Source organism: Pangasianodon hypophthalmus, chromosome 9 (genome assembly GCF_027358585.1).
Source record: "Pangasianodon hypophthalmus isolate fPanHyp1 chromosome 9, fPanHyp1.pri, whole genome shotgun sequence".
Lineage (NCBI taxonomy): Eukaryota > Metazoa > Chordata > Actinopteri > Siluriformes > Pangasiidae > Pangasianodon > Pangasianodon hypophthalmus.
This window is the reverse complement of record NC_069718.1, coordinates 6077457-6104812: the sequence shown is the minus strand read 5'-3', so window position 1 is coordinate 6104812 and position 27356 is coordinate 6077457. Positions and strand designations below refer to the sequence as shown.

The 27356-nt window shown below is 40.3% G+C and overlaps 1 protein-coding gene across 1 annotated transcript in view; it reads left to right on the top strand.

Moving 5' to 3' along the window:
* Positions 1–27356, top strand: part of ctnna1 (catenin (cadherin-associated protein), alpha 1) — a 128103-nt gene that overhangs the window by 81088 nt on the left and 19659 nt on the right. Inside the window, exons 10-15 of the mRNA XM_053237137.1 lie at positions 5471–5563; positions 5853–6009; positions 7861–8061; positions 12116–12264; positions 19138–19248; positions 22864–23045. Coding sequence (XP_053093112.1) covers positions 5471–5563; positions 5853–6009; positions 7861–8061; positions 12116–12264; positions 19138–19248; positions 22864–23045 — 893 coding nt within the window. The remainder of the gene's footprint in view (positions 1–5470; positions 5564–5852; positions 6010–7860; positions 8062–12115; positions 12265–19137; positions 19249–22863; positions 23046–27356) is intronic.

Below are 27356 nucleotides of genomic sequence, written 5' to 3'. Positions count from 1 at the left end.
TATCATTTGTAGTATTAGAGCAGTTTCCTGCAGCAGGGATGAAAAATAAACACTGCGTGCGCAGTATGCTGTGAGCCCTGCACAGGGAGACATTTTGTTTTGCTAGCCAACTCATTCTATAACACATCACTGAAAAACAGCAGTGCTGCTCAACGCTTGTATTATACCCACTGCTTCACAGGTTACATTCCTACTTATTTGTGTATTATGCTTTTAATTTGATCAGCAGTTCTAAATGCAAGCAGAAAGCTGATTTATTAAGTACGCACCGTGGGCTTTCTGCTGCGCTTTTAAGCATGGATTCGCTCACTGCTCGAGCGAGCACGCTCAGTTTTTGCAGTACAGAGAAATATCCGTGGCTAAAACAAGGAAGGAATTTTCCGTCTTTTGTTTTCTCGCACAAAAGAGACAAAAGATTCTGCAAGGACAGTTGAAAGTGACTCAGTCCCATTGTCAGTTAGATAGCGGTTGTACTCAGGAATGCAGCTGTAAATGTTCTTTGTACGAGATGCAGCGGTCAGACGAGGCTCTGGGAAGGAAAAAAACAAATTGAACAGCGTGATAGTGTTGATTTTGCTCTTATTGTGATTCTGAATGATGCCTTCGAGTACCTTCCCTTCAGAAACTACCTTCCAGTAGTGAGAGCCGAGAGCCAGGCACTTTTTTTTTCTTTTTCCATCTTTCTTTCAGCGTACCAAAGACCTTTATATATCACCACTGTGCAAAAGTCTGCTTCTGAAATTTTTTGAAAACTCTCCCTACGTGCATGCATCGATACACAAAAACCTGCCATCCATTCCTGCACATCTATATGCATGCACAAATATAGACCTTTATATTTCAGAAGTGGATAAATCATGACTTTATTAGTGAGCCCAGCAGGCAAGGAAAAGCTCCCGCGTGATACTCAGTTGCCGGGAAACTACACGGACTAGCCTAAAAAATTTAATGAACCTAATGTAATGTGTGACAAGCTATTTAGGGTAATATTGCGACTATAATGGATAAATGTCTAGCTATCAGTGTTTGGGCAGTTCCTGATTTTGTTCATTTTGGAGTACGTGTTCAAAACCAGAATTACGATATTCACTTTTAGCCATTATTATAATTATTATTATTATTATTGTTGCTGGGTTTCTGCGTATAGGGGTTGTTGTGTTTGTTGTAGGGCAAGTCTGTAGCCGAAGCCCTCTCCAAGTTGATGACTGAAGCATGTCATGTTTGTTCCGCCGACAAAATGTCACCAAGTCATTGGCCAGCGTTTCAGCTATGAGCTGTGGAGTTCTCTCCTCACATGGCAAGTAAACATGTGTTCTGGCTTGCGTCTGTACTTTCTCTCAACGTGTTTAACCGCATGTAGTGAGCAGGAGAGCTGTATGACGGATTTCCACTGCACTTTTATTTTCCTCGGTTTCATCACTGTTGCTAACCCTGCGTGTTCCTGATTCTGAAAAGATCGTCTGTCTTCCGTGCACGCTAATTAATCCGGCTAGTGAATTTGGTTCTGCAGTCAGTGAGATGGCTGCTCAGATGATGTGTGTGGTGCAGCAGGCGGTGGGATCCACAGCGAGTTGCTTGTGATATAGCTACAGCATCACGTCTGCATGAAGTGCGTTACTTTTAAACATGGATAAATGAAAACGTTTTCAGTAAGGAGTGTTAAGGGTTGAACCTACTACTACAAAAAAAAAAAAAAAACAACCCTCTAACTGATAGCCCAGACAGTTCCAGACATCTAGGCTACTGATTTATCCACGCCATAAACTAATCATTGGTCAAAAGAATGACTTGTTTTTTATTAATGTTGAGATTAATGGCTGTGGTGCAGGAGTCCAAGCTTTTAAGCAGGACTTGCACACCAAAAGCAAACAAAACAAACATATAAAACATCTCTGCACAAGTGTACTATTAATAAGAATAATTACAGCCTGGCAGTAGTTGATGACCAGGCCCTCTCCTCACATTTATGGAGCCATCATTCACCTCCTGAAATAAGTGACATGCACTTATTTATTTTACATACTAAACACATGCATTTTAATGTTCACTAATTTTTCTCCAGCAAACATGCTAGTGCCAAATTTCTACATTGTTGTTATCCAGCGTATGCAGTGAACACAGAGTGGTCATTCCTGTAAGTGTCGATGTAGATTTTATGTCACACTTGCTCGTTGATTTGAGTACACTTTGCTTAAGTGCTTGAAGAGGTAAGGAAGCTGCTGTGGAAGGAGCAGCTCTTCAGCCATGAAAGGAAATAACCTCACCACTTCGATTAACAACCCAAGTACCCTTTCGGGTTCTAAATAGGGATGCCTTGATGTGGTACTGATTAAGGACGAGTACATGGTTTTTAGTTGAGACACATTATTGAAGGTGTTGTTTAGCTCTGTTTAGGTTTTCCTAATTTAAATTAGAGGCCATGAGAAGCCTGTGTGTGTTCATGTGCTATTAGACTTGTTCTCTGTAACATTAGCTAGTTGATTTTAAATAAAGCTCATGAGCTAGCTACATTTAGTAACCTTGGTTTCACTCAAATATTGTTGCAGTGCAGAAGAGCAGGTTTTGTTTCACTTCAGAAAAGCGCTTCTGTACGGCAGTAACGTAAAGTACGTTTTTGTTTTCACATTGTCTGAATGCGCTGTCGATGACCTATAGCGGCTGATCATCAAGAACAACGTACTGGCTGAGAGCTGTTACTTTCACTCACTTAGCGTTGTCTGTTGATGTTTTTTCCTCACCTAGCTAGTGTGTGCTCCTAGCAATGAACTCCTCATACTGAGTCCTATCAGGTTACTTGTATAGTATTAAGATGCTGTAGTCATGAAGTACGTGCAGATCGTGGTCTTACCGTGTCGTCTGTTCATTAGCGCTACAGCGTATACCAGGCTTACGTCACATATTACATACTGGTTACTGCTATTGTTTTCTTTTTTGAAATGTGTGTGTTTTGTAAATTAGGCCACACTTGAGGTTGTAGTTTCAGCAGATTGTGTGAGGGCAGGTTGAAGGGCTCAGAATTACAACCTGTTCCTTTAACCTCAATCTAACAGATTTATTAAAGACTCCAAATTAAACAGTTTGAGCAGTTTGGCTGCTTTCTGCTGTCGAGTCTCAACACTTGATGAACACACTACATTTGCTTCTGTTAACCAAAGTATAACTCATGGAAGTAGTCATTTACGTTTCAGGCACATTGTTAATGATCTGGTTTAAAAAAAGCCTTTCACTGTCGTTTAATATTCTTTATGCCACAACAGTGCCTAATTCTCAGATCTGAAGGTGTTGACTAATTGTCTATAACAGCAGCTCGTTGTGATAACGTTATCTTTTCTATTGTAACATCTTACACAGGGACTTGTATGATGGATGCACTACATAATTTTTAAAAATGTATTTACTGCTGACGATATCAGTCACAGGGTTATTTAACCGGCTGCTTCTTGATAGATCCTCCAAATAATCACTGTGACTAGATACATCCCTGTCACATTTTTAATTCCCATCACAGAGTTGGCAACAAAGTACAGCTTGAGTGCAGGTGGAGGAAGGTAAGAGCTGAAGCTTTGGCCCCTTGTGGTTCATGGAAGTGTGTGATGTTAGCTTGGACATGTGCACTCGCTGTTATCATTTCAGCTGCAGTGTCTGATGGGGCATGTACTGTTTGACTGAGGTTAGATTACACACACACACACACTCTCTGAGCTAACTATACACTCGCTCTACTTTTCGCTGGAGTTTTCATCACCTTAGTCGCTGCTTACTTTTCAGCAAGGAAGAACCGCTCCAAGTAATCCTGCTGATCCAACATGTTTCTAGGAGTCCTGTGATAGAACGGCCAAATAGCTTCATTTTTATACATTTATATTACAAAGCTCAGCACTCACAATTTATATTCCTCTTTTAATAACAAATACATGAAATACCAAAATATGGTCCAGGCTTTGCAAGGCTCATTATCAGACAGGTGTCCGGGTTTTACAGGAACTGTCCGTACCTCCGCTTGTGTTAAGTTTAGATGTACTTGTGCTGAAATTCATTTCTTATCCGTGATGCCCTAAAGCAGAATCCAGCCTCGCTGCTTTCTGTGGAGTTTCAAATGCAGCTCAGTCACGCTATGGTGGCCAGTAGCAAAACACATTAGTGCAACAGAAAATTCAGAAACATGACAGCAGATTTGGAAAAGCAGTAATTAATTTTGAGAATTAGTTCATTCTTTCATTTAAATTCATTTTTATTTTTTTTCTCGGGTAAATAGCTAAAGAGCTTCTCTGAAATTACCTGTCATGTTTCTGGGTTTGCTGTCGCTTTTCTGGGTTTGTTTTCTGATTTGTTGTTACATGTAGATTTTGCACTTAGTCCCATGGGTGAGTGAAGTTGTCCATATTTCTCTTGGTCAAAAAGCAGGAAGGGAGGCAACGCTGTGCACAGCTGGTGCTTACTCACACACACCTATTCATTTTTTTTTTTTTTTAGCTGTGTTCTAGTGTTGTACGTCTCGCCTCGTGATGGAGCTGGCTGGGAGAGTGCTCAATTGTTAGTTTTCGTCGATAGTTTCTATACTTCCACAATTTGTTAAAAGAAATTGCGTTATCGATGGGCGAACGTTATACTTTTATTCCAGCTCCACTAGTATATTTCAGATAGTTCAATAACCGTTTTTATATCCCTCCATATTGACCTGTACTGTTATAAAGCTTTTTCCCTTGAACAGTATGTAGTCCATTCATAGGCATTTCCTTAGCTGAGTCATCCTGAAAGATTGATCATGTCCCAGGATTCTGTTGGCCACTCACGTTTATTTATCAGACATTTGACCCATTTCCCCGTGAGCCCAATCATTTCACAGTCATTGTTTGGGAGAGTGCTTTTTGGCAGCATTATTTATGCTGAAGGGATTTAATGAACGAGTGTCTGTCTCGTTCAACGGGCCACTTAAGACCACGATGACTGCGTAAAGAGCTTCTTTGAGATATTTAAGATGAACCCATTTGTCATGCGCAAACCTTCCAGCTCAAAGAAACGCCACAGGTTTCTATTGACTGAAGTAAATTTGACCAGTCTGCTCTTGACAAATACAAGAGACTGTTTTTTGAGAAAAAGCGAGCACATGTTGGCTGTGTTTTAGCTTCAACGTGAGAGAATTCACTCTCCAGTAGTAAACGCTTGCCAGCCGGAACAGCTCCTGCTTGCCTCAGCGTTCCTTCTGCTGGCTTTTTGGACAGTGACCATAGCAGCTGTGTGGCAGAGCGGTGATTTAATCCCTGCAAGTCTCTCTTCCTGAAACTGTCATGCATTCAGCTGGGTGAATTATAGAAAACGCGCTGCTCTCTCGGAGGGGAGAGAGAAAAAATAAAAAAAAAAACAGGAAACCGGGTCATGTGTCTTGGATTTTACATCTTGCCTCCTGTGTACACTTGCGGTCTTGTGCAGTCTTGATCCTCTTTGTGTAATGAGTGTTTCTTTGTTGTAGGTCGCCAACTTGGCCTGCTCCATCTCCAACAACGAGGAGGGCGTGAAGCTGGTGCGCATGGCCGCTATGCAGCTGGAGACCCTGTGTCCTCAGGTATCCTTTTCACATTCCCACTCTGTCACAGCCATCTTTTTCATCTCCGCTTTAATTACTTCCATTCATCGTCCTGCTTTGACCCTGACTAACAGGCATCTTTGCTATTAATTGCCGGGGCTATTAATTCCGTAATGTTAAACAATGAATTATTGTTTTATTTAGAGGGCAAAAAGACACGTGCAGAATAAATATGAGTGTGTACTAATTAAGTTATGCAAATTGTGGTATTTGGACCCTTGTTTTTTACTCTAGTGGCCCAATAATTGCTCTTAATTGGTCATTTTAGGTGATAAATGCAGCGCTGGCCCTGGCTGCCAAACCCAACAGCAAGGTGGCCCAAGATAACATGGATCTGTTTAAAGAGCAGTGGGAGAAGCAGGTGCGCGTGCTCACAGACGCCGTCGATGACATCACCTCTATCGATGACTTCCTGTCTGTATCCGGTAAGTGCGTATGAATGTAGTGAAATGTTTATAGCTTTTTCTTTTTCATTCTGTTGTTCAGACACAAAAAAAATTGCATTTAAGTGTCTGAGGTTCTGAACAGTGGGTAATTTTTACTCTTTAAATCCAGACACCACAGGAAAATGTAGTGGTTTTGCTTTTGATTGTAAATAACTTAGATAGTTTTTTTTTTTTCTTCATTTGATTTTACAACCAACTCTGCTTATAGTTTTTTTTTTTTTTTTTTTTTTTTTTTTTTCATTTTTCAGGTAATTTAGAAGGTCTTTTTAATTCTCTTTAAATCTCATAAAGCTTACATCCTGAAATATCTAGTCCAAGTAGAGATATTTCCTCAAATGATGTAATGATTGATGCTGAAGGAGTCATTGTTTCTCAGGATTGCGTTATTTACACTCTTTGGCCAAAAGTTTGTGGACGCCTGACCATCCTTACAGAAAACTATGAATGAGCTGTTACTATAGTAACCATGATGTATTAGAACGAGCGCAATAATATACCAGAGTTGGTGTTTTGTAAAACACCTTCTGACCAATCAGAACTGAGAATTCAGCAGCGCTGTAGTGTAGTAAGCCAATTTATCTGGAATTCATTTTTTAATGTGATTTTTTTAAAAACGTTTGACATTACGTCACACACTGAATATCATTGGCTTGTTATTGCGACGCAGATGTGTGTGTGTGTGTGTGTGTGTGTGTGTTAAGGTGAGGTTTCTGCGTAAAGTATTGCGTTTGACTGGAGGATGGCTGCAGATGCGGAGTAATAACTCCACTGGTTCCACTCTGCTGGTGTAGTTTTTCAGGGTTATAATTGTGCCTGCTTGACATGCTCCCTACATGTAAGGTGTCTGAACCACTGACTGCATCTGACCTTTTGTTTCTTCTTCCTCCTGTTAGTAGAAATGGGTTTCATGACACAGGAGCACAATAGAGACATTTAGTTCTCTATCACGGACCTCAGAGAAAGTGCTTTTAAGAGCAATTAAGTAGATGGAGTTGGCTTGTAATTTTTCTTCACTGGGCTCTGAATAATGATTGCGCTTGTGTCTAGTCAGCTCCGTAAAGCTCTTCTGAATGCGTTTACCACATACGGAGTGCTCAATTAGCCTCTTTTGGAGCAGACATAAGCAGGCGAGGCGCAGCATGCTGTTAGTATTGATGGCCTTTTGGGTTTGTGAAGATACTGAACAAGCTGAAATATTTAGCACGATTGATAAACACGAGTGAAAAGAATTAGCATTTCCAATTAAACTCTTAACATCACAGGTGCTAGCCAGTAGATTTTCTCTCGATCTAGACCGTAAACTTGAGATATTAATAGTGGGGAAATTACAGAAGTAGCTACGAGGAGTGGAAGGTCAATATTTTATCAACGCTACAATATGCCAAGTTTTAACAACATGATTGTCACATATGAAATATTTTTATTTTAGTCAGCTAATTATTTTTATTTCTTTTGTCTTTTTTGTTTTTGCGCTTTTATTTGCATATCAAAAAAACAAAATGGTATAATCCAATTTTATTACAAAAAAAAAGATAATTGCGCACACTGATAATAATTAGTCGATTATTTATTTATTTTTACATTATTTCCTTTCTTCCTTACATGTTTACTTGTGTACATATGTATGTATGTATGTGTTTTTGTTTATTGGCATTGTGTTATTTTGTTACTGGGCTTTGTGAGGCTCCATTTGGTGTCTGTAAAAAAAAAAAAAAAAAAAAAAAAAAAAAGTCAGAATTATTTAATACCCTGGCCGACACTACAGTAGACGTTGTGACGTTGTTTTGTTCCTCCTACGCTGATAGCTTTGTTGATTCTCTTGTGTTTCAGAGAACCACATCCTGGAGGACGTGAATAAGTGTGTGATCGCTCTGCAGGAGAGGGACGTGGACGGGCTGGACCGCACGGCCGGCGCCATCAGAGGACGAGCCGCCCGCGTCGTCCACGTCGTCACCTCCGAGATGGACAACTACGAGCCCGGAGTTTACACCGAGAAAGTTCTGGAAGCCACTAAACTCCTGACTGATACAGGTAGAGATTCAGGAACTTGTAGAGTCGTGGTGCTGCAGTGGAGCAGCTACAGAGCTACCCTCGATCTGTGCACGAAACAACCATCCTGACACAAAGGGATAAAATTCCACCTCCTGTTCATAAATATTTATTTACAACTGTGTATTCCAGGCTGTAATATAATCCAAACAACACTCCTAAGGAAACAATGACACTGGGTTTTACTTCAGCAAGGTGTTTACATAAAGACAGCGGTGAACCTATAACAAGCCGTAGAGCAGCGTTCAAATCCGGTTAGAGTGCTGCTGCTGCGGCTGCTGTCTTATAGGCGACGCCTTCAGCTTCCATGGCGCTCAGAGGCCTGGGGACGTGCTGTTCTAGAAAAATAATCAACCACAGAACACCTTTTATACGTTTATTGCTACGTTTAATGTAGTGGAATGTCTGTATATACAAGTTAGTTCCTGTTCTCATTTGCGTTATAGCAGATATAAACAGTCCCTCACCAGCCACTCTTTATTTATTTATTTATTTATTTTTTTGTTTAATTTCTTTTGAAAGATCTGGAGACTCTTTCAGTGAAAATCTCCTTACAGAAAACATTCATGTAGAACGGCCGCCGTACAAATCCACGTGTAAGACGTTGCTATAGAAACCATAAGGGATTAATATAAACCTGTGATCAGTCTTGTCTTGTTAATTAAAGAAAATTAGTCATCACTTAGTCTTCTGATAGCACTATGGTGTAATAAGTGATATGTTTCAAGTGAAAATGTGGTAACCTTAAAAAAAAAAAAAAAAAAAAAAGCCCTCTAGTTTGTGTGTTTGTGAAAGACCAGGTTCTTGGGCAGAAATTTAAAGGCATTCCTTTCCAGAAACCGCTCTGTGAAATGACTGACGTTCTGGTGTCAGAGTAAGCCTCAGTACACCACGGTTGCAGATCTCTCGTCTTTAAAAATCTCCTTTATATATCTGCAAGAAAACTGAGCATACACAGTCTAGATTTGTTTTTCTTTTTATGAGGAAAGGGCACGTACACTCACGATTTAGGATCAAGGCTTGAGTGTCATATGTTAAGGTTGCTTCAAGTTGAGTTTTCAGTACATTCAGTATCCGTAATTTTATGTAGTAACTATGCATTGATTCCACAAAGCAGCAGTATTTTAATTCAGAAGCAGAGAAGGATAATGCTGTAAAAGCTGTGTTTCCATTTTAAATGAGAACAGCGCATTCAAGTGCAAATCTGCCTCCTGAATGTGATAATAGCCGCTGTAGCTAGGCCTGTTTTATATCAGAAGTGGTTTATACTGGCACACATTTTAAGCATTTTAAACATTTAGGAACAATTATCTAGTAATGTTCTGACTGTTTGACTTTTTTGTTTTTTTTTCCCCTTGAGCAAAGTCATGCCCTAGAATGAACTGCTGGTCCAGGTTAAGTCAAGTCAAGTGGGTTTTTGTCATTCCTCTATATAGCTTTTATACATTGGAACGAAATGTCGTGTCTCCAGGACAATGGTGCAACACACAGCAGTACACAAGATGACATAAAGTGCAAATACACAACAGTGTGAGACGAGTGCAAGACAATAAATATACAGAATAGAGCAATAAATACACAGTACAGAACAATAAACACATAGGACAGTAAATAGACAGGGCCTGGGCTGTAAACTGTGAACTACTGGTAGGGTAGCAGCATGATGGTTTACGCTGTGTGATTTCCAGCCCAGTGTTGCTGACACACATCAAAAAAGAATTCTTTGCTCGTTAGTTGAGATCGGAGGTCTTGGTGTGAGAAATTTTTGATTAAAATCTCAGTGCAAGAGCACTGCCACGATGCCCTTTTAAAAGCAACCAAAAAGAGGATGACAACCTCACTGCACAGATAAATGAAACAAGCAAACAGTCAGAAAAAGCTGTCCTTATTACCTCAAGCTCACATTTGAAGAATGTTGTCTGTGCGAGGCTGTTCTCTGCATGAGTCCGTGATGACATAAGCAGAGCGTAGTTTTCTCTAATCGCAGGATGATTGTTAAAGCATCTTCCTCGCATAATCTGCCATGAACAAAGCCCAGATTTTATTAGGATCATCTCGTACAGTGTGACAAGGTACAGTCTCCGCGGTAAGCGTCCAGTCTGAAACCAGCTTTAAGGAGACAACGAGGAGGAAAACTTGCCCAAACTCGGCCCAAACTCAGACTTTGTTTCCCTTTGCAGCAGTTTTAGCTGTTACTCAGGGCTTGATGTAGATGTAATGGTCCATTTAAATCCAGAGAGAGGGCTGATTACCTTATTGATGAGGACGCCTGAAAGACTCTGTAGCCCCGGCTTCCTAAAGCAGTTGGGATCACATCACGCCGAATCAAGCATCGCATTTTACAGAATTAGGGGCTGTTTGGCTCAAATCAGTGAATGCAACTACATTTCCCCAACGTGCCTCAGTCTCACTCTCCCCAAATTATATTTAAGGCAAATGCAGTAGATGATGAAATGGCAAGACTTGGTTTTTATAAGTCCAGTTTATTTATTAAGGAGGCAATGTGTTTGTCCACTTTACCACTAAACATCAAAATCGAAGAGAACTGACTTGTTTGGCCCTGTGCTCCAGTAACTGGCTGAGAGCCATATTGTAGAAACCCACAGAAACATATGGAGTCGTGTGTTTCCTGCGACCTGAACCTCAGTAGGAACATCAGAAAGGGATTAAAGAAGGAAAATGACTTCTGTTTCATATTAAATCAATGAAGTACTGTGAGGATTTTAGCTCCCTATAGTCAGTGCTGTTTGTGAGTGTGTACTATTAAAGCGTTAAAGGCATCTCAACTTAAACACCACTTAAGTTGGGAGTTCCAGACAAAAACATATCACTGTAATTTCTTTGAGTGCGTTTGTCTGATCTTTATAAAACAGAATTCGCCATTGTCTCTATTTTTACCTGCCGCTTTAGTTGCAGATTCTGACGAAGGTTAAATGTGACTTTAAGACTCTTTGCTTCTGCTCTTCCTGGCTGTAAGAGGTAACTGATTAAAAGTTCGCCCCGAGTGCTCATTAAACTCCAGCAGCCAGCCGACCCTCAGTAAATCACAGGGCCGTGTTAGAGCCGTCTCACTGCAGCCAATTCACACAGCATGAATAAAACTCGCCTTCTTTAAGCCAAACCTAGACCTGCTTTTCCACACACCTTCTGCTGTAATGCTTTCTTAATCAGCTTGTAATTATTCGTGTTGAATTGAGTCATTTGAATTAAACTTGATCACACGCTCTTGGGGGTGTGCTGCTGGAGACAGATAATCAGTGACTGGGTGGTGTGATGAACTGGAGTCACTGTTAGCACCCTGATGTTGATTATTTTCCTAGAACAGAATGACAGTGTTTTATTCCTCTTATACCACAGCAGTTTGCCAACATTAACATATCATACATGTTATACCTTTTACCCATTTACAGTTAATGTTGTGGAACGTCCACAAAGCAAGTTAGTTCCTGTCATCACTTAAACAGTCGTTCCCTCTCCAGCCTCTCTTTTGTTCTCTCTCTTGGAGTTAATAAGATGCGACTTGTCATGTTAGACAGGAACCACAAAGTGTAACCTCCGCTCTCGTGTGGAAATTTGGGGAAAAACAGACACGACTAAATATCTTAAATTGCTAAAGTTAAATAAAAATTGCTTTGCCAATGAAAATGACAAGGAAACGGATCGATGTACGACATATGGGGCTGTTAGTCAACTTTTATTTTAGTAATATAATATTTGTTAATGTTTTATCATAGTTATTACTGATAAATTGCTCTATAAAGCATATAGCCTCTGTCATGAAAACTTAGTTTTAAAATAGCTTTACTCAGACTGTTACAAAGCACTGACACTGGAGACTCCTTCCTTAAATGTTACCACACCATATCAGCAATTAGACACTTTTTTTTTTTTATTTAATCTGTTCATGTGCACTAATGTCAGAGAATCAGAATCAAGAATGCTACAGCAATGTAGTATAATGTCTGCTAATGTCTTTGTGCTTTTAGCACTCTGCTAATGTCCACTTGTTTTGTTTTGTGTGTGTGTGCGCATGCAGTGATGCCACGTTTCACCGAGCAAGTGGAAGCCGCAGTCGAGGCTCTGAGCGCGAATTCTCAGCCAGTGGACGAGAACGAGTTCATCGACGCGTCCCGTCTTGTGTATGACGGCGTGAGGGACATCAGGAAGGCCGTGCTCATGATCCGGGTAAACACACACTTCATCCTGCTTCCTCCATATCGCAGCAGTTTCTGTACTAGCTTTAAAGAGGCAGAGGAATACAACTACAAATGCAAGCTTTTATAAATCTAACTTTTGTTCAGTTCTCTGAATTCAAAGCGTAGCTAATTATAACTCCTCATCTCATGTGTTCAGTTTTAGTTAGAGCTCTGGTTGTATTGTAAGTTAAATTCATTTTACAGCTTTGAATTAAAACTAAGAAATTTCAGAAAATTAAAAATTCAGCAAGCCAGTCAGCTAAAGAGATAAAATATTCAGATGCAGCTCTGAAAATAATAAACACTGAAATATTGAAAGTGTAAACAGGCACTGGGATGAGAGAGTAACATTTCAGTATTTTAATGAGGCAAATTAATGTGACAATTTTTTTTTAAACCTTGAATACCTTTTGAGGCGCTAACACCCTTTGAGGTGACTTCTAAATTAAAACTAATGATAAATTCTGTACACTTTTAAAAGATAACATGACTGACAAGCAGTGGCATTGCTCTGAGTCTAAAAGGGATATTTCAGGAGAAATATGGATGTCTTATGAAACACCTTCAGTAGCTCTGATTCATAGTAAATAAATTACAGCTTGACTTTTACTAATTTAACAGTAATTACTAATTATTAAATGTACATCCAGTGCATATATGCATTGCTAATTTACATGCATGATGTCTTTTGTACTTATAATTATGAACAAAAAGTATGTATTCAGAAGTATAAACAAAAATGTTTTCCAAAAAAAAAAAATTTAACAGGGAAAAACATTCAGATACTATAATAGAAATAAATATTTGTAAAGGTTAGGTAAAAGCTGCCAAAAAAATGGCCTTATGCCGATTGCACCTGGTGTCATCATAAAAGACGTCATTGGTTGGGAAGATTTTATGGAAGTAGCGATCATGATGAAGGTGAAAGAGCTTCCTGAAGTTCTCAGTGACAAGATTATTAAACAACACTCGAATGGAAAAAGCTACAGTGCTGTAGCAAAGTCCTTAAACATCCCTGTCAGTGCAACTGTTTTGATAACATGCAGGGGGAAAGTTCATGGAGCTACAGCTAGTTTCCCCCCGGGCAGGTGCACCATGCATGATTTCACACCATGCTCTCAGAGCAGTGATAGGGAAGGTAAGAGAGAAGCCAGAAGTCACTTGAAAAGAGTTGCAGGCCGACCTGAAAGCAGCAGGAACAACAGTTACATGTTCATCGTTCTTCCTACTCCTCACACAAAACCCCTCTGCTTAACAAGATGCACAGAGATGTGTGTCTGAAAGCATTTAGACAGATCAGAGCTGTCTTGGACCAATATGGTGCAATTTGAACTTATATTTTCTTTGTACTTATATTTATAAGTACACTTTGTGCGTGAAGTAGCATAATGGATCCAAATACACTGGAAGGATATTCAGTAACAAAAACAAAAGTGTCCAAATACCTATTTCCACTTGATGTATTTATTTCCTTTTTGAGTTTTTTTGTTGTTGTTTATGTAAACAACTCATTATAGAATAATTATATATATTCGTTATCAGAACATTTGGTTTTAATGAGTAGTCTTAATATTATTAAATGCGTTAACAGTAAACACGTTAAACACCATCCTGATCATATCTAGCATTAGAGTTCTATAAAGAGAGAGAGATGAGGTGTTTGTGTTTATCTTCATTCCTTTACTTTTAGCTGCTTTGCTTGTTTAGTCCAATTACGTGTGATCCGCTGCGTTAGATCGGAAAACATAGCGTTCCCATCAGTGCTGTGTTGTGTATCGTATATGCAGAAGTACATCACAGTGGTGCTGGTGCAGGTAGCGCTATCACTAACTAATGATCAACATTTCAGGCAAGTGTGACATGTTAATTGAGCAGGTATTCTCTGCATACATTGTGATTGTTAAAGTAGCTGTAGTCTCTCTCTCACATTAAACTTCAAACACACAGCTGTGTGCATGTTCAAGCTTTTTTTCAACTCAGGCATGAGCTCCTGCTCACATAATGAGCACTCTGGGTTTCCAGACTGTCATTAAGGGAAAACTAAAATGCAGCGCCTTACAACGCGAGGTTAAAGCCTGATCAGTGAGGCAGACTAATGTAACTATAAAAGGATAAGATGTACTCTGTGTAGTTTTTTAATAAAAGGGTTGCTGTTGTGTAGGAGGAATAAAACACTTCAGGGCTTACTGTTATAGGAAAATTATCTACTCTGAGGTGGTAACGGCCCTCTACGTTGCATCACACTATCCCATTGTTGATTCCCCCCATAACAGCCTCACTATGGTTTATCCCTCTTATACCACAGCAATTTGCCTACAGTTACAGTTTTTAATTAAGTATGAAGTGTTTTTTGGATTATTATTAGTTTATGATTACATAAAAAAATTTTTAGAAAGAAAATGACTCAATTAACAAGCTTTAATCTTACAGCACAACGTCGTATTTTATTCCTCACGTGATGATAAATCACGGCATGAAGAAGCAGTGAGGTTAAAACTTGTTTAGTTTTTCTTTCTGTACGAGTTCTCTGTAAATTGTGAAAGAAATGCCGGCCTTTTAGTGTAGTTTAGCTCAGGATAGAAAGTTCCTTTCTGTTAATTGGCCGAGTTTAAATGTACAGCACATCCTTGTCTCGGATGTTGGAGCACAACAAGGAAGTGATGAAGAAGGATTTTCATAGAAGAGCTGATGTTCACGTTACCATTCTCACCCCCTGCCCTGATCCCGTAGCCTCTCTCACATGCACTGTAATGGAGGAGTTCAGCAGCACGTTAAGCCTAAACACAAACCTGAATTGAAGTCCTGAGAAGAGGGACAAGCACAAGTCCCGGGAAATGATCAGGAGAGCTTGTGTGCACAGAAGACGCAGTATTAGGAAAGAGTGTGGTTTGCACTGATGACATTTTGGAGCTGTTTTTAAAATATCAGTGGGATTTGTGGGAGAACATCCTAGGCTTTGATCAAAGATTGGAGAGATTTTCGATGAGGAAAAAACAGTGAAAACGCCTCCTCAACTTGGAATTGTTACTCAGAAACTCGGGACGGTCTCCTCAACCCCGAGTCCAGCACATGAAAGTTGAGTGCAGCATTAAGTGATGATGGCAGTCCCTACAGCCGCCGTCACTTCATGAAGCGTTCAGTTACCTCAGAAGCGAAACTAGGAACATGGAAATATATCATTTTCACCCTCATGCATTCATGGCCGAGCCGAGTGTCTCTGTTGGCTAAGAAAATGTCAAATTTACGCATACATAGTACGTAAGCAGCTCAGGGTTGTTACTAATAGACAGTTAAAACCCACCTGACTGTCTTCCCCATACATTACTTTATTTGTGAAATGGATGGAGCCTCACATTATCTGCTGGTTCATTTCAGGATAAATTACCCACCTGAGCAGTACCAGCGCTCTCATTAATAATGTACAGAAGCCTTGAGTTTCATAAAGCACAGGATTAGAGAGAGAGGGAACAATTATGCTGTTTTTGCATTATAATAAGTAATTGATTTCAGGAATGGGGTCTTAATTAGCACTTTGTGTTATTATCTAGAGAGTGTGCAGGGAACTGTACTGTAGCTCCTTATTGGAGTTCCTCTCTAACCCGTTGCCCTGTGGTTGTCCACATTGATTAAATAGTGAAGGCGAGGCCCTGAGGCAGGCTGCAGACCCACCATGGTTCTCCTCTTACTGGAGATCTGCCCAGAGGCCGCCATTTCCACTGGGTTTCACTGCCACAATAACCGGCTGGTCTCAAAATGGTTTCATGAATTGGCCTTTATTATGATGTCAGATCAAATATGAGGTACTTGTTTTGAGAGCTTTGCTGATAGTTCAAACGAAGACTTGTGCATTTCTATGATGATATTTTTTTTCTCTTATTAATCTCAAACCTAATGGATACCAATCAGCTTTCACTGTTAGCTCTTGAAGACTAAAGCTCTTAAACTAAAGACATCCTGCATAGAAATAGTGACGTTAATTTAAACGTTAGACTCAAAGTCCCAGAACGCAGTGCAGCAATACGATGCAATTACTCGTTACGGCGTGGACTCCACTCAGCTAGTTAGCGATCTATGAGATGGTGTTGACGGTGGTGTTAGCCTGAAAGTTGAAGCTTTGGAAGTGGATCTGTTTGAGCAGACAGATGAGGAGGTGAGAGAGCCGGTCAGAGTAGAGGACTAAAGCGCCACCACATCACTCTCTTTAGGTAGAGATGAAGAGAGGGTGAAATCTTTTTAAACTTAAAAAAGTCAACTCAGAACTTCATTGCAAAATAAATCTTGGATGCTGTTAAAATGCTGTTGAAGATAACATTAATTATAAAATGAATTTGTAAGTCATTCCGGGAGGATTTTTCCTGAAGTTTACTTAGGTTCTCGAGTCCCCTCAAGCTGACCTCCTCCATCACCCAGAGGCAATACCTCTTCCATGCTCAAATGCATCATGGTCCGTGATTTGGAGGTCCATCAACAGGACTAACGGCCCCTTCAGTGGAGCAGCACCAGCGGTCATTTTTATCCCTGCAGCTCCTCTATCTGAACAGACAAGTGTTTGTGTGTGTGTATGTGCGTGTGAGAGATTTGTGTCGAGATGAGTCTGTAACCTGTGTAAAGTGGAACCCTGGCAGTCCCGCCTGTCTCTCTGCATTTGTTGCACAGATTTCTCAAACCGAAGTCCAGTCCAGCTCCGGTTAGCTGAGATGATGCATTCGCACTGAACCGAGAAGAAATAATTCAGTCGCTCACAGGATCATTTATAACAGGCACAAAGTAGTGCTGCTGTTCTCTCTCTTCTATTATATCTGTTTAACGGATAACTCCGCTTCCTCCCCGAGCTCCTCTCCACACACCTTTATTCCATCAGGGATTGTGTGTTAGATTACTTTCCAGCACCTCTTGGACAAGACGGCATGTAAATTACAGTATTTACAGCAGTATTTACACCATTTCCACTTTCTCTTTCCTGATCCTCGACAATCTGCTTGTAACAAGCCTTTAAAATGAGAGGTTTTTATTCGAAACTCTTAAGATAGCTGTCTAAAATTACTTTACTTAAACTGATCAAACTGTCCACTGATACATTCTGCCTTCTTACAAGACTTACACAAAACCACAGCTTAGTTTTTATTGGAATAAACTAAAATCAATTCATTCATATTTTCCAACCAACATAATAAGGAAATGAATAGATGAGCAGCTAAATAATAAGTAAATAATCAACATAAATATATAAGCAAATAATAAATGAACACATAAGCAATAAGCAAATAAATAAGAAAACTACATCAATAAGAAAATAAACTGATTAAATAAGTAGAAAATAAAACAAATATAATGAAAATAAAATGAAAAAAGAAAATAAATTGAACATTAAATCAATAAATAGCAAATAAAAATGCAATGATATATTATTACAAAAGCAAATAATTACATAAGCAAATATTAAGCAATTAAAATGAATAAATAAAACTAATTGCAGAAGTAAATACATAATATACAATTACAAGTAAATAATATATACAGCAAATAAAGCAAATAAATAAATAAGCAAATAATTGCATAAGTACATAGGAATGTGCAAAAGATAGATAAATGTGCAGAATAAGATTGTTTAAAATAAGAGAAGTGTAATTGAATTGTATACTAATTAAATACACCATGTTAAAAAAAAAAAAAAAGCCTAGTAACAGTATCATGTAAATAAAAGTCCTTGTTTAAGATGAACAGTGATGTTATAATAGCATGTTAGCTTGGTACAGAACAGGATTAGTCTGATATCAGATATAGCAGGCTCAGTAGAGACTCATCCCGTGTTCAGTGCTGCACTCTGTGTCTCTCTACACACTCAGTGCGGTCCGTTAGATTCTCCTACTGAGCGGACTGTACAGTGGATTAAACACAGTCAGTCTTCATCCGGCTGTCTCTCCTCTGCCATTACAAGTCCACCTCTCTGTCAGTGAGGGATTTTTCCACCATTTCCTCGTGCACTCTGAGTAAACTCTAGCTCTGCTCGTGATTGCATGCTAATAGAGCAGTGCAGTTATGACATGTTCACTTGGCATTCAGACCGAGCGAGAGAGAGAGAGAGAGAGAGAGAGAGAGAGAGAGGCAGGAGGAGGAAAAGGGAGGATGGGTGAAGAAATGAGGTGACAGCACTTCAAACCAGCCCTACAGGTCTCTGATGGGTTGATGAGTAGTTTGGACTACTCGTTTACGCAACTATAAAAAAAAAATGCAAATTACAGCAGATGATGATGATGATAATAATAATAATAATAATAATAATAATAATAGTAAAAATAGTAGTAGTAGTAAATATACTAGTAACTATAGTTTAATAATAATAATAATAATAATAATAAATAATGATAAATAATAGTAAAAGTAGTAATAACATAAATATATAAGCAAATAATAAATGAACACATAAGCAATAACCAAATAAGCAAATAAATAAGAAAACTACATCAATAAGAAAATAAACTGATTAAATAAGTAGAAAATAAAGTAGTAACTACTACTTTAACTAGGAACTACAGTTAAAATAATAATAATACTAATAGGCTTTGGGTAGTTTTTTCCATTTGCGTTTTTTCTGATCTGAAAATAAGCCCCGCCTCCATCCAGAACAGAGCTGCTCAGCTCCACCCATTTTCCGCGAACATTTCATCCTGATTCACCTTATAGGCAGCGCAGATGCTAATAATTGTCGCTTTCCTTTTTTTTTTTTTTTTTTTTTTTTTTTTTCTTCTTCTTCTTCTCCTCTTCTTCCCCGATTTGGTTGATTACAGTGTCGGTGTAAACAATTCTGGATTCTTGGACTGGGTCGGTGCACTAACACTTCATCTCTTCTTTTCTTTTTCAGACTCCTGAGGAGCTGGATGACTCTGACTTCGAGACCGAGGACTTCGACTCTCGCAGCAGGACCAGTGTGCAGACGGAGGATGATCAGCTCATCGCTGGACAGAGCGCCCGGGTAAGATTCGGATAACCGGCACAACCAACAACCAGAACGCCCCAGTTTAGGGCTACACTGACTTTTAGCTAGCAGTTTGCTCAACGCAATACTGTTGCACGATCGACTTGAGTGACAGCTGCGTAAATGAGGTCTCAGTCATGACTTTAAATGTCAGCTATTCCTGTAGGTCAGTAAAACGCTGCTGAAATATTCAACCTTATCACTCCATATTTCAGTCATTCTGTCAGAGGAAATCAGTCAAACGGTAAAAAGAGAAAATGTTCCAAAAAAGGAGGATTATAAAGACGCTCGTAAATCTCTACATGGCTTTTCCACAGACACTCTCTAAGTTCAAAGTGCACATTAAATGTCTTGAGTGCTGTGATTTTATTGCATACGTTCCCGCATTTCCTTTTGAAACAGGAAGTCAGAGTTGTTGAAGTGCTTCACTGATTTACACAACATCGTTCTAAACAAATGTGACCGTAGCTTAGTGAACTAGCTAAATATGGATCAGCGAAGAGTTTAACGAATTTCTCACCGCCGCCTTCACCCACACTCCCAGACGATGAGATGTCATGTGTCATGTCTTATGACGTGCATTTGAACATGAGGTGGACCGTCAGCAGCGCTAATAGTGACCGAGAGACTCGGGGTCGTCACCGGGACGCATCTGGCTACAATATTTCAGACTCTTACTGATAGAGCAGGTCTGACAGTGTATTAAGACAGAGTCACGTTCTCCATCAGCCTGAGGTCACGACATTCTGGCACTGAACAGCCCTACGTTGGTAAAACGCTCTTCTGAAAAGTCGCACAAACTCCACCCTCTTTCAGACAAATAACATTTATTCTCCAATAACCGATGGTGGGAAAATGGAATAGTGTACAAAAACACAGTGATGAACCATGGCTGCTGCTAACGAGCTGCTACGGAAGAGAAAGACACGCCCCTGGGGGGCGGGCCATCAGCATTATAGAGAGCTTTTAATTGGACAGTCTGGTACATGAAAAGATGTTTTCCCAGAAATGACGAATTCAGTATTAAAGCACAAATATCTGAAACGATTAAATTTTTTAAATGTGTTAATTTTTTGCATATAATGTTTATATGTAAAATATACACGTCTTGTGTAACACTAATAAATGGGTACAAAAACGCTCCGAAACGCTCATTTTGAATTCAGGAGCGCTTTAAGCAGGTGAAGAGCAGGGCTTTGAGATTCTGCAATGATCTCGCTTTCTCTTTTTCTGTTTAATGTTGCCTCTACTTCCACAAACATCCCAGAAAACAGAAAAAAAAACCTCTTCTTTTCTCAGATTTCTCTCTCTGGTCTCCACACATTCCTCTCTGTTGCCTTGGTAATAAAAATGCAGTATGACATGAATAGAGTAACGAGAGGTTTCTGAGTTATTTTGAATGTATTCTGTCTTGTATGGTGCGTTAAGGTGTGCAGTAAGGTGATAGGCATGGTTACATCTCTCTCTCTCTCTCTCTCTCTCTCTCTCTCTCTCTCATTCCAGCAGTACTTGGGGACCTTGTTAGTGCAGATTCTCTTTTCCCCCCCTCTTATTTTTGAACACATTTCACTCCCTAATGATGATTTGTGTGCTGCAGATATACAGGAAATGGAGTCAGATTCAGTTTGGCTCCCATTCACAACGTCTTGGTCTAAAAGCATCACATTTTGTTTGCTCGAGTGAGTCAGTGGAACTGAAACGCACTTTTCTTTTTTTTTTTTTTTCTGCTTCCCCTGTGTGGCAGAAGAGCAGCTCATAGTCTCAAAATGTACCTGATCTCTGACTCTCCATTACAGCGTTGAGGTTTGGGTTCTCTAAACTCATGCTGGCGTCATTCCAGCTGCTGCTGTAATCATAAACACTGTCCTGTCCTCATCCCAGGATTCACAGTCTGCTCACCCCGACCCTTCTGTAAACACACTCCTTACTGTTTGTCTTTACTCTTCTACACATTTTTACGTGTGTAACAGTTTTATCACCCCACTATCTGGCGTCACCCAGAAGAACACAAGTTCCTTTTTGAGTTGAGGTTTCTTTCTCATGTCTCCTCTGGCTTGTTCATTAATGATCGAAATCTACACCTGGATTTCTGTAAGACTTCTTTGTGCCAGTGTCTATTGTTAAAACCATTATACAAAGAAAATTTAATTGAATTTCGTTTCCTGGACTCTCTAAAAAGCGTCTGATAGCAAAATTCGGAGAAAACACTATTACATGGGCCTTTAGTTTGTGTCCATTGTCATTTTCTAGAAGATGTTGCTAATTTAGTCCCGGTTAGCCGACACTAGCACTAGTTTAATGCTTCATTATTTCGCACAGTGGAAAGCAAATTTGAAACTGATATTACCATCTCGAGTCAGACGGCGGTCGAAAGTGCCTGGTGTATCCCACCCTTTATATTCATCTCAGCTTCATTTAAACAGTAATGAACGCATTTCTGTGTCTTATTATGAGGCTGAAAATAAACGATCCAATCTGTTTATCTCTACAAAATGCCCCAGAGTGCACAGGAGGAAAATAAAAGTGAGTGCGAAAGACATCCGTTCAACCTCTTACATGTTGAGATGAATCCCTTAGCCAGGGAGTTGTGATTATTTTTCTTTCATCATCCAGAAATAACTTGACCCAAGTGCAGTACCCAGACTGGATTGATGCTGAGAGAGCACAGGAGAGAAAATGATGCAAACACATGTACAGGGATGAGGATGTAATGTGCACTTCATTTCCTCTCTGAACGATCGGAAGAGAACGCGACTAGAGGAATCAAGTCCATACTCCACTGTGTAAATGTGGAACACTTTTAGTTCAGAAGATTAGGATTGTAGTCTTAAATACTTGGGTTCAGTAGCAGATTTACAAATCTGACTATGGGTTTGTCATTTCTGCTGTGCAGCTGTGCAAGCTGTCTGTCTGTCTCTTTAACTGTTTTTCTCTTTCTGTCTATCTAACTGTCTGCCTATTTAACTGTCTGTCTCCTTCTGCCTGTCTAACTCTGTCTTTCTGTCTATTTAACTGTCTGTCTGTGTCCTTCTGTCTCTCTAACTGTCTCCTTCTGTCAATCTGTCTGTCTATTTAACTGTCTGTCTCTTTCTTTCTGTCTCTTTCTTTCTGTCTCTTTCTTTCCATCTTTGTCTGTCTGCCTTTGTCTGTCTATCTCTCTGTCTGCCTTATCTCTCTAACTTAGTCTGTCTGTCTCTTTTTCTGTCTGTCTATCTAGCTATCTGTCCCTCTCTTTTTGTATGTCTAACTGTCCATCAAACTATCTTTGTCTGTCTGTCTGTCTGACTGTCTGTATTATGTCTATATGTCTATCTGTTTATCTTTCTTAATGTGTCTCAGTCTATGTCTATATCTATCTATAGATATCTACTTATTTATCTATGTAACTGTCTGTGGCTCTCTCATCTGTCTGTCTGTCCAACTCTCGGTCTATCTGTGTTATCTCGCTGTCCTGTGTCTCTATCTGCCTATGAATCTCTCTCTCTCTCTCTGTCATTTAGAGGGAATGAACAATGAGAGAGAACGAGATAGAGAGAGATGATTATAGTGTGAATTTGCATGCTGCCTCTATGCTGTCTCATTGTGTGTGTTTGTGTGTGTGTGTGACTGCAGGCCATCATGGCTCAGCTGCCTCAGGAGCAGAAGGCGAAAATCGCAGAGCAGGTGGCCAGCTTCCAGGAGGAGAAGAGCAAACTGGACGCCGAGGTCTCCAAGTGGGACGACAGTGGCAATGACATCATTGTTCTGGCCAAGCAGATGTGCATGATCATGATGGAGATGACGGACTTCACCAGGTCAGTACACCAACACACACACAAACACACACACACACACACACACACACACAACACTACGCTTCTTAAATACTCCCAGTTCCCTACCAGATAGAAAAGCAATCACACTTTTTGAGGTGGGAAATCATGAAAGACATGAAATACACTGCTGGTAAAATTCGACACGAGGACAACACACTACACTGAAAACTAAAACCTTCGTGTCTCTCTTATGTCACTTCAATCTCTTCAGTGAAAGAGCAGCTGATTGCTGACTTTGGTCCGAAGAGAATGTTATGCTACGTTTGACTAAACCTCAAATAAAACACTAGGAAAAAACAAAAAGTCCTCATTTTGGACTTCCTACTCGGAAAGTTGGGAAAGTCTCCCCAATCCAGGAGTTCGAAAATTACGTAATTCCAAGTTTCGATTTCCGACCTATGCGTAAATTCGAACTCGGCATAATTCCCTGTTGCATTGTGTTTCATTTCCATCACTGTGTAGAAGTCGTGCTGCACTGAAATACAATCACCGTCCAATCACAGCCCTAAGCCGTCTGCAGAGGCGTGGCTGTGCTAGGACAAGGACAGAAAGTCCTGAATGTGTTGTTCTCCAGGAGGCAGTTGAAATCCATATAAAAGAGCACCCTTTACTTTTTATTATTATTTATTTTATTATTATATATATTTTATTTTTTAGTTTTATTACTTATTTAAAACAAGCTGAACAGGCCACGTCTCTTGTTTGTACGTTTAAAGGTAAGTTTACCTTTTTCCTCTCACAGCACTCACCTCTGTTATCCCATGTTAAGGCCGCGCTTATTTATATTTCTTTACGTAGGTGTGTGTTTGTGTGTGTGTGTGTGTGTGTGTGTGTGTGTGTGTGTGTGTGTGTGTGTACTCACAATCGAACCTGTGTGCTGCTATTTAATTGTGACCTTTTCACAAACCAGAAACCAGCCTAATGAAATGTCTCACATTTCTCTCCCTCTCATTTCCAGCAGCGCTCATCAGTGGGTGAGGTCTAATTTAAACTGAACCACACGCTTCATTTATCCCTAAAGGGATTTTGACCTCTCGGTGCAGAACAGTGAGCTCTAGTTTCTCCCAGCCGCTCATTTATTCCTGCATTATTGCAGTGTTTTTCGTTTCTTCTTATACACACTCAAAGTGAGAGAGAGATCCTGATACTCATCTAGTCTCAGGTGTCTAGGGAGTGGCCTCGCCCTTTCAGCTTTCCATTGCTCAAAGCAGCGATTCTGGGTTGCTTACGAGTGGCAGGAGCTAGAGCATTTTAGAAATTAGTGTCTCAAAGTCTACAATCTCAGAGCATGTGGCACAGTGGTGAAGCAAAATAAAACAGATATAAGGCTGATTTATACTTATTTGCCTCGCGAGTATTTCAAGTAGAAAGCAAGAAACGACAGGCTGTAGTTTCACATTTAGCAGAAAGAATGGTTACAGAAGCAAAGTTCTGATAAACTGATAGAGTTTTGTTAGTTGTTTAGTTGATAAACAACTTGTGACTGTATTATACCAAGATCTTCCTCCAATTCTTCTCTCTACAAGAGTTATGAAGATAGCTTGCGTATGTAAAAGGAATAAAGCGCTTGGGGTCAGGCTGTTACAGGAAAATCAACAATGAAGCAGAGTTACTGTTAAAAAAAAGTACATCCTGAAGTTTTATTCCTCTTGTACCACTGCAGTTTGCCAGTTGTTACAAACATCTGTTTATTAAAGAACTGCACATCATACTTTTTATCTGTTTATAGTTACGTTTAATGTTGTGGAATGTCCACGAAACAAGACAGCTCCCTCACCAGCCTCTCAGAGTCCCTTGAATGAGCTGTTACTATAGAAACACATTAGAACGAGCGCATTAATATAACATGAACTCCTGTTATATGAAACTAAGCAACTCCTTCTGACCAATCAGAGTTCAGCATTTTTCTTATGTTACTGCAGGTTTTTTTTTTTTTTTTTTAGTGCAAGTGGTTTGGTTCGATGATTGACTCTTGTCCAACACGTAGTTTCCGAAGGTGTGCACGTCTGCACCTGTGTAAAACTCCTCCTTTTTCTCAACAGATGCGTTTACACGCGTCATCACGTGAGTGTAAATCAGAACACAGACACTGAGTAGAAATTTATTTCAAAACATAGAGTCACACTCTGAAAGGAAAGACGATGACTCAGCCAAGCAGAGAGAGAGAGAGAGAGAGAGAGAGAGAGAGAGAGAGAGAGAGGGGTTAAATAGTAACAGGTGCAGTTCATTACGGGGAGGTTCCTCTGGACCCGGGGTGCCCTCTAGCGGGTGTGTGGGGCGTCACGGGGAGTTTAACATGCTAGCTTTGGTTATGAACTGATGGTGGAAGGGGACATGGAGGTCACCCACGTTTATACCCTTTCACAAACCAGAGAGTCCCTGCCATCTGCTTTCTTACTCCACTGTGTGTGTGTGTGTGTGTGTGTGTGTGTGTGTGTGTGTGTGTGTGTGTGTGCGCGCTATTGCCTCTTCCTTCCTCCACCCACCTCAATACCTGAAGTGACACGTTGTAAGGACAGGACATCCAATTCCAATATGGCACAAGTTAAATGAGTGTAGAAGAGCTGTCTGTCCATTTTATCTGTGGGATTAGGCTGTGGGGAGTGTGTGTGTACGTGAGTGGTGAACATCCACACACACACACACACACACACACACACACACACACACACAGTGTCTCAACTGTTCAGATGCACCTCTCTACACACACTGACTGCTGATTGGCCTTTTGATCCACACTTACTCTCAAAGGATTAGGCAGGAAAAATCATTTAAAAGCAGCAAAGTCATGTGAACTGGATTCAAATCCAAATTTCTCTCTTTCTCTCTCTCTCTCTCTCTCGCTCTCTCGCTCTCTTTCTGTCTCACTCTCTCACTTGATCAGTCTCAATGTCTGTCTCTCTGTGTCTCTCTCTCTCTGCAGATAGTTTTATTGCTTTTGCTGGAGGTTAAAAAACATTAATTTACAAACCAGAGAAATGGAAAGCAAAGATCAAAACATCTGTTTGGCCAGCAGTGCTTGAACATTAATGTGTAAAATCGTCTGTGTGTGGGAGAGAGACTGATTGAGGATCGCCACCTGCATAAATGTGTAAAGCGAGATCCTGGCGTGTTAACACGGCCCGTGGTGAAATCATTGCCCTTCCCTGACCTTGAAGCGTGAAGGTTAATGCAGTGCAGAGAAATTGATTTCAGCTCTTTTTTTTTCGTTGGTTAATTTACCAAGAAGACACACTGTCATAAAATAAATGTCCACAGAGGAGCTGTTCTTCATGTGGAATTGCAGCGTAAAAATAGTTTGTCGGGTTATGTATTATTCTACAGCACAGCACGGCATCCATCAGAGCATTTCAGCAGAGTTCACGGGTGTTGTGTGTGTGTGTGTGTGTGTGTGTGTGTGTGTGTGTGTGTGTGCGTGTTTTTTTTCTTTTTCTTTTTCTTCATAATGTAGTTGTCATGTTTGTGTCCGTTACATTCTCTGGCTCTGCATGGAAGAGATCATTAGTGATGTAAATTGTAGTGCGTGAGGCGGAATGGAGAAAAATAAATGAACACATTGAGGAATAAGGAGCTTGTGCATCGATCAGATCCCACAGTGTAGCTGAAAGTGACGACTAAACATCACATTCATCAGCGCTCATATCCCTAACGTCATCACACAGCTCTGCAGGACAGAACCACCATTTCATCTGCTCCATCCCAGTCCTGTTCATGAATAAAACATGACGCCTGCATGTGTGGCCCACGATTCACAGCCACTTGCCTGTGCCTGCTATGGTGTGGAGCTGGAGCCCGCACACACACACACACACACACACACACACGTTATCTCTGTCATAGACGTATACATACGCCAGCTGTAGTGGGCAGCGGTAGCAGTCACCTTGTAGCTGTCCTGCCCTGTACTGAGAGAGAGAGAGAGAGAGAGAGAGAGAGAGAGAGAGACGGGTGGAAATGGACAGACAGAAAGAGAGAGGCAAATGGAGAGAGAGGCAGGGAGAGATGGGCAGGGAGTGAGAGACAGACAGTTGGAAGAAGAGAGAGAGACAGACAGATGGTTGGAGAGAGAAAGACTGACAGACAGCTGGTGTGAAGGAGAGAGAGATGGACAGATGGTGGGAGAGAGACAAAAGGAGAGGGGACGAACAGACAGACACAGAGTGAGGGACAGAGACTGTCAGAGAGAGAACAATGGACTGTGGAGAGAGACTGAGAGATGCATAGAGAGACAGACAGAGAGAGAGTGATGGATGGAGAGTCAGAGATGGATGGACAGACAGTAAAATGGGG